This window comes from Anastrepha obliqua, chromosome 5 (genome assembly GCF_027943255.1).
Source record: "Anastrepha obliqua isolate idAnaObli1 chromosome 5, idAnaObli1_1.0, whole genome shotgun sequence".
Taxonomy (NCBI): Eukaryota; Metazoa; Arthropoda; class Insecta; order Diptera; family Tephritidae; genus Anastrepha; species Anastrepha obliqua.
The window spans coordinates 106,455,853-106,464,333 of record NC_072896.1 but is presented as its reverse complement, the minus strand read 5'-3'; the positions used below and the strand labels follow the sequence as shown (position 1 = coordinate 106,464,333).

The following is an 8,481-nucleotide window of genomic DNA, read 5'->3' as shown; positions in this document are numbered from 1 at the left end:
TTATTTTATATTTATTCCTATTTTTATCCCTTCTAAAAACAGTTTTTCTTTTAGCGCATTCTTGACGCTGCTGGACGTACATATGTAACCCCTTAAGGGGGTGGTAGGGTTTAGCGCTAAAAAAAAAACACTTTTTTTTTTTAATTTTTTACAGAAATATGGCTTAAGATACTTTAATAAAATCAGTACCATGTTATTGTACATCTTTTCAATAAGTTTTTAAAAAATATTAATAATAAAATATTGACAAATAAGCCCATGACAGAGTTTTTTTGGAGATATGTTTTTCGAGAGGTGCTCTGCGGTGCCAATCGGCATTCGTCGTAGAATCATCTGAAACTAAAAAAGTCGAATTTTTCAGTTAAAGTATGACGTAATGCTCCCCCCTACATTAATAAAATTTTTTTGGTGGCAAAAAAACGTAAAACGAGCATTTTTGGCGAAAAATTTCGCCATATTTGTAAGTGAAAAACAACCTTAAAAAAAAAAATAAAAAAAAAACAGTGTGGGGGGAAGTATTTTTGATTTAGAAAACGTGTGCCAAATTTGAAAAGAATCGGTTGAATAGTTTCGGAATTGTGATTGGCACCGACTTTTAAGAAGTCGTTTCGGGAAAAACGCGTTTGAAAAAATGACTCTGAAAAATTATCGATGCTCCGCATTCGAAGTAGAGTGCCTACAAAGGCTATAACTTTGAGAGTTCTGCTCCGATCCACTTAAAATTTTGACACAACATTCTTGAAATGATTTACTATAAGATGAGTGAAGAAAAAAAATTTCGATTTTGTGACCCTACCCCCCCCCTAAACTCGATTTTAGCTTTAGATGACATTTTATGAACATATTTTTAATATTAGTTAACTGTCGATAACTGTACTAGAGACTTAATGTATTTGAATTTTAATAAGATTATATTAACGTTGGTTTTCACTTAACTGAAAATAAAATATTTGTTAGCAGTATAAATTAACACGTTGAGTGCTGTCGTATACGTGAAATTTGTATTCGCCAGATGTCATTGTTAATAGTTGTAAACTTTAATATTTATTAATATTGCCTCAGCAGGCAATGGCAAACCTCCGAGTGTATTTCTGCCATGAAAAAGCTCCTCATAAAAATATTTGCCGTTTGGAGTCGGCTTGAAACACCCCTCCTGAGCACAAGCTAAAAAATCCTGTATTATAAGCAAAAATTTACCTTTGGCTTGATGGCAAAATAAAGCACATATCGTCCCCTTAGTATAACAATAGCCTATGTGCTCATAGGCTATTATTTTTTTATTGAATTTTTGGATTCTCCATCGTCGATTTTATATGTGGTCAAAATTTTGTCAAATTCCAAATTCCATGTTCCACAAAGTGGGTCAAAACGTCAGTCAAAAAATAATAAATATTTACAGACATAACGAGATTTGAGTGAAAGCTACTTTCGACAAAAAGTTTGAAATTCATTTTCTCAAAACATAAAAAAATTTATAGGCTATTTTAATACTAAGGGGACGATATGATTTTTTCCACTGGTATTACAGTAAATAATGCCTTTTCTTAAATAAAAGTAAACTGCGCATAGTCGATACTAAACGTGGCATACAACGTATTAAATTTATAAAATTGAAAGCCTACATACATAATTTGTATTTCAACACCAACATTTACTAAAGAAAAGTATTCCTATTATTGTAACGAGAATAAAGTGTGTTAAAGGGAATTTTCAAACAGAAACAAATCCCAGTCCGGCAAGACGTAATTTACATGCCCAATAGTATGAATTAAACTTTCCTACTGTACCTACGTGAAAAATAAATATATATTGCATAAGAGAAAATAAAAAAATAATAAATTAATAATTGGAAGCAGAACTTTTTTAAAACATCTTTCGCACAAGATTCTTGGCTCTTTGGGTAAAATCAGCAATTGGAAGGTAAATGTCTTGATAATGCGCTGGGTTGCATAGGACCGCTGTGGCGTTTTGCCTACATTATACCAATAAAAAACAACAAACTATCGGCAAGAAATATTTTGTATTTTGTTTTTGAAATTTGTTGGATGAATGTTAAAGTTTCAAACAGTATACAAAAACCAAGAAAACAACAACAACAAAATCAGGTTACTTCAAGGTTACTTCATCAATCAAGCCATCAAATCACAAGAAATCGATATCACCTTATTTGAATACGACTTGATGTGTTCCCCATAAGGCGAATTCTACAAAAAGGTTGGCAGTTGTACAAAAACAAGATTGTCACATGTACCCAACTCTCTTTTTACACAATTTTTAAATAACACAGTTGACAAATAAATTCTTTTTAAACGAAATTTTCGTTCCTGCACGAATCTCAAAACGAAAAATGTATTTCTAAACAAAACGTAATACCTAAAAGTATGACTTATTCAGTAAACATTTTTCGTGTAAGAGCAATAAGTGCATTTTAGAACAAACCAAGTCCAATTGTACGTTAAAATTTCAACGTTATCTTAGGGTGACGTTTAGCTGGATAACAAGTAAAGGTGGCGCAAAATTAATCATCCTTTTTTAAATTTTTTTTTTTTTACTGAATAACGAAAATAATTTTGAGTAATGAAAATCTTTATTTGACGTTTACATGTTCCATGTCTGTTTGTATACTGCAGCTGACTAGTTCACAAGAGTCAAATATGAATACTATGTCTGATAGGCTGATTAATTTGGAGGCACCTTTTAAAAACAACTCGAAAAGCAAAAAGCAATGGCTAATAACAACCTTTGTAACAACGGAAAAACCAACAGAAGCCGTTAATAATTTAAATAAAATCGGACAGATGGGCTGGACATTTCTGAGAGAGTATCTGAAGCATCTACTGATGATAGCAATTTTGGTCCAATCCGTAATAAACGTGCACGCGCTATCAAGTAGCGATGAATATTTGCAAAATTGATTTTTATTCCTAATCTCAATTTGAATTTTTATATGTTATGTACTTGAATTTTCACCATACAGAAATTTTAATTTGTTTTTGTTAATAAAAGTGAATTGTTTTTGCTTCATAAATATTTCTTTAATATGGATTTCATTATTACTTCTTTTGCACGATTTTGGTTAAAATATTTAGAGTTTTTCCATCTCAACGATTTTTTAAAAATTGTGGAACCTATCCCCAAATTTACCATACGTCGCATGTATTTTTTTTATACGAAATTCTTTTCTGGCACGCATTTCTTTGGAACATATCTTCCGGGTAAAAACAGAGTTGGGTGTATTTTGTTTTTGCAATTTTGTTGTTTGAATGTTAAAATCAGCTGTTTACTTTTCAGGAATTCGCAATGCCAAGTTCGGCACTGGAATGGCTTGGATTGACCGTCTATTAGATTCCAAATACGGGATTAGACCTTTTACTCGGTCTAGAGTATTGCAACGCTTAGTTGAATTATTATTATTCTAATCCATCACTGGTTGGAATCTCTAGATGACATTCCCTTTATTCAGCGCCTACATTTTTCTTCTTTGGCTGTAAGACTATTCGGTGGATTGCACCAAGCCCAGTGTATCGAAATAATTATTTACATTTTTTCGCATCATAATCTGAGAGCGTTGATTACGTTCTCTGTTATATTTTTTAATTTGTATTTAATTTTGTAACATTGTTTTCACACAATACACACTCTGTTCTTTCAAATTTCTAAATTCCAGCATCACCCTGTGTTTTTGCACCTCCCATTTTTTGTACATTTTCGTTCGCTACCCCCAAAAACAGCTGTTGTGAAGCATGTATTGAAGGGGTCTTTGGGTTCTTTTTGTTTTCACCTAAAGCCGTTGAGTGTGCCCAACAACAATCCAAGTCCAATAAAAGTTAGTTAAAGATGACTATTTTAACTCGGATCATCACCTCCAACTTGCCTAAACGCATTGGTGCGCTTAAAACATTGCAGCAAGTAAGTATTCTTACGTGAACTCAATGAATTCTTATAGGTTTCTTAAGGGATATCGTAGGTTATGTAATTTTCGTGTTTTATATTTTCTCTTTTAAATTAAAATTAATAGTGTGGTTTCTGCACTCACATACAATTCGCTGAACACAAGCCAATCGAAAAAATCCGAAATATTGGAATTTCAGCTCATATTGACAGCGGCAAGACTACGCTTACCGAACGCATTCTCTTTTATACCGGGCGTATTCAACAAATGCACGAAGTGCGCGGCAAGGATAACGTTGGAGCTACTATGGACTCAATGGAATTAGAGCGCCAACGCGGTATAACTATACAATCTGCAGCTACATACACGATTTGGAAGGGAACCAACGTCAATATCATTGACACACCCGGTCACGTGGATTTCACAGTGGAGGTGGAACGTGCATTGCGTGTATTGGATGGTGCTGTGCTAGTGTTATGTGCTGTTGGTGGCGTACAGAGTCAAACGCTTACTGTGAATAGGCAAATGAAGCGTTATAACGTACCCTGTTTGGCCTTCATTAACAAACTTGATCGCTCAGGCGCTAATCCTTATCGTGTACTTTCACATATGCGTTCCAAAATGAATCATAATGCAGCCTTCATACAACTGCCGATTGGGGTGGAGAGTGACTGCAAGGGAATTGTTGATTTGGTAACTGAGAAAGCAATTTATTTCGAGGGCACACACGGTATGAATATACGCTATGATGAGATACCGAAAGACATGCGCGCGGAGTCGGTTGAACGTCGCCAGGAATTAATTGAACATCTTTCTAATGTTGATGAAACTCTGGGGGAATTGTTTTTGGAAGAAAAGACACCGACGGAGGTTGATATTAAGGTAAGTTATAAAAAAAGAGTTAATATTTTTTAAGATTAATTAATTTTACCTATTGCAGAATGCCATACGGCGCACATGCATCAAACGAAGTTTTACACCCGTCATGGTAGGTACTGCACTGAAAAATAAAGGTGTGCAGCCACTACTTGATGCTGTTATCGATTATCTACCAAATCCAGGCGAGGTTGAAAATCTTGCTTTTGTGGAAAAAGAAGGACAGGAGCCTGAAAAAATTATACTCAATCCTGCGCGTGATGGCAAGGAGCCTTTTCTTAGTCTGGCCTTCAAATTGGAAGCTGGTCGCTTCGGTCAACTTACCTATCTGCGTTGTTATCAAGGCATGTTGAAAAAGGGTGACAACATCTACAATGCTCGCACCAATAGGAAAGTGCGTGTAGCGCGCTTGGTACGCTTACACTCGAATAATATGGAGGACGTAAATGAAGTCTATGCAGGCGATATTTTTGCACTTTTTGGCGTTGATTGCGCTTCAGGAGATACCTTTACTACAGATCCCAAAGGAAATATTTCAATGGAGTCCATTTTCGTGCCAGAGCCTGTTGTGTCCATGGCAATCAAACCAAATAACGCAAAAGACAGGGACAATTTCGCTAAGGCTGTGGCGCGTTTCACTAAGGAGGATCCAACCTTCCATTTCTTTTATGATGCTGATGTAAAAGAAACACTCGTCTCGGGAATGGGTAAGAGTTCAATCGTCTTTAGTTTTGCACATTCATATTTATTAAAAACACTTTCAGGTGAATTACATTTGGAGATCTATGCTCAACGCATGGAACGAGAATATGGCTGCCCAGTGACATTGGGCAAACCAAAAGTAGCTTTCCGTGAAACACTGGTGAGTCCCTGCGAATTTGATTACCTGCACAAGAAACAATCTGGCGGCTCCGGTCAATATGCGCGTGTAATTGGCATCATGGAACCCCTGCCAGCGAGCCAAAACACCGTGCTTGAGTTCGTCGACGAGACCATGGGTACAAATGTGCCCAAGCAATTTGTGCCTGGTGTGGAGAAGGGTTTCCGTGAAATGGCTGAACGTGGTATGCTCTCTGGCCACAGACTATCTGGCATACGTTTCCGCCTGCAAGATGGTGGTCATCACATAGTCGATTCCAGTGAGCTGGCATTCATGTTGGCAACACATGGTGCAGTGAAAGAAGTGTTCCAAGTGGGTTCTTGGCAAATTTTAGAACCCATAATGATGGTGGAGGTAACAGCACCAGAGGAGTTCCAAGGTGCCGTTATGGGCCAACTGAGTAAACGTCACGGTATTATTACAGGCACGGATGGCGCAGAAGGCTGGTTCACTGTCTACGCTGAAGTACCATTGAATGACATGTTCGGTTACGCGGGTGAATTGCGGTAAGTTACTAGGAGGCTGCATTAGGTTTCAAATGTTAAACGCAAATTTGCTTTGCAGTTCCAGCACACAAGGCAAAGGCGAGTTCACTATGGAATACTCCAGATACTCCCCTTGCCTGCCAGATGTACAAGAACAATTGGTGCGACAATATCAGGAATCGCAAGGACTGGGCCAAGAGAAGAAGAAAAAGAAGAACTAATGAGCTTTATCGTCATTCAATACTAACTTTTAAGGATACCTACTTATTTTCAAAGAAAACAAATAGTTGAAACACTGGACGCATTGCTAACGAGAATTATCTGTTAAGTGTTTTATTTAAATAATTATTTGATATAGAAGAAATATTATTCTTTTTGTATAACTGTGATACAGATAATAAAAAGTGAACAAAACTAACGGATATGAGGCTGAAGACCAAAAATAAAATCATTGTACTAATTTTTTGGGATATATTAAATACTTTTAAGTTCTGGTTTTATTTTAACTAGAAATTTGTAATTCGCAAATGGTTACCGTACTTTTCTAAAATAGCCGATTACTTTCCTTTTGCACAGCACTGAAAGAAAACCTACCACCCACAGCTGTCAAATCATTCAACCCTTCTTTAAGAGTTACCAGCTTCTATCCTTGAGTTCAATTTTTCAGGGCTTCTTTAAAGGTATACATTTTTAAATTCCTTTTAACCCTGCGAAATGACTTTTAAACCTAGTTTAACTAGAAATTTCTATTAAATTGGCATTGGAAAACTTCCTGATTACATGTCCTTACTTAAACCGGAGATTCTTATAAGATTAAACGAGTTACAATAGCATACAAGATGGCGCCTTTCCAATTCGCGGTGACGTCAATGCTGTGGATAAAGAGACAAAATTAAGAGGAAAAGTAAGCGAAAGCAATGGAAACGACTAAACATTGGAAACGACTGTGCATTCCCATGACAGTCGGTTCTACGTTACCGGAATGACCCGGATTTATATCCGGCCAAAGACTGTTACTCTAGCAGCATTCCCCGTCCATGTATGGGGAATGTTCATGCTGCTATAACAACAACAACAACTAAACACAAGAAATTTTAGAAAGTATAACATTTCATTTTTATTAGTTTGCCTAATTTAAAAGTCACAAATCTTAAAATCACAATATTGCCAAGCTATTAATTGAATATTCAAAACGAAGTGATAACTTCTCTTCCTTTCTTTTGATTATTCGCAGCACTGATGTCAACGGTTGTTAAAATCGCAATAAAGATGCGATTTTCGGAAGGCACTAACCAAGGCGAATCTATTAAAAGTGCTGTGTGTAAATCAGCTGATTAGTGTTTTTCTTTTACTATGTCCATGTAGCTGTCAGCACAGAATAAAACAAGGCAAAGTTTTTTTTGTTTTCCACTTCGCCACTACCTTGCCGTGACAATCAAACGTACAAAACATTGGTGCTGGTCTACTGCCACCACCTTCAATAAATGCGTCTTGGCACTAATTTCTGTATTCTACACACCGTGGGCGAGCGCAACAACCGTATGCTCTCTCTCTCCCTATTAAGTACTATGGCGAATAATATATTTCACAGCACTTATTTACACTATGGTGTATTCTATCATTCTTGCCTTTATATGGCATATGCGTAATTCAATTTATCTCTTCTTGGCTTTTTGACTTGGCTGTTCTTAGCTTTTGGTGTAACTTTTTGAAACTTTCGCGAAGCTCAGAGTTACTAGGATATATGGACCGTTAGTTATTTATACCGGAATGAGCCGGGTCTTAACCGACCAACGGTTTATAAGAATGTTTTACCAATTCTTAGAGAATTCTTAAAAAATATAAACAGCAGCAAATTTTTTCGATAACAAATATAATTAATGAAACACTTTCATTAAAAAAATAAAATTACATATTAAATGGCCAAATATATCCAACCTATGCAAAATGGAAGAAAAAATTTATTTTTAAAACTTTTTAAAATATTGAGAAATGCGTTTTAACAATGAGACACAATTTTATTAACTAATTCATTTTTGATTGAGGGCTCTGCTTGTATTTTAAAGATATTTTTGTGTTTTTTAATTAGTGACCATGAGCTAGTAAAACTGTAATACATGTTGAAATAATTAATGTTTTTTTTTTTTGGTAGTTTTCTTTTTATTTCGCTTAATTGCTTATGAGGAGAATTAATCAGTAGAGTGATTAATTTTGTGCCTTTGTGTAATTATAAATATTCTTGATAATTTCATTCTTGAAAAAGTTCATGATTTCAAGTTTTCACCCAATACATAATTATTAAAACTACTCTTTTTAAATATCTGGCACCGCTCGACTATTGGGGCTTT

At 35.5% G+C, this 8,481-nt stretch overlaps 1 protein-coding gene across 1 annotated transcript; it reads left to right on the top strand.

Moving 5' to 3' along the window:
- Positions 1–3,727: 3,727 nt before the first annotated feature.
- Positions 3,728–6,500, top strand: LOC129248191 (elongation factor G, mitochondrial). The gene is made up of 5 exons (XM_054887653.1): positions 3,728–3,909; positions 4,019–4,774; positions 4,833–5,475; positions 5,533–6,154; positions 6,213–6,500. Exons 1-5 carry the CDS (start codon positions 3,838–3,840, stop codon positions 6,352–6,354), a joined length of 2,235 nt encoding a protein of 744 aa, XP_054743628.1. The 5' UTR covers positions 3,728–3,837; the 3' UTR covers positions 6,355–6,500.
- The last annotated feature ends 1,981 nt before the right edge of the window (positions 6,501–8,481 follow it).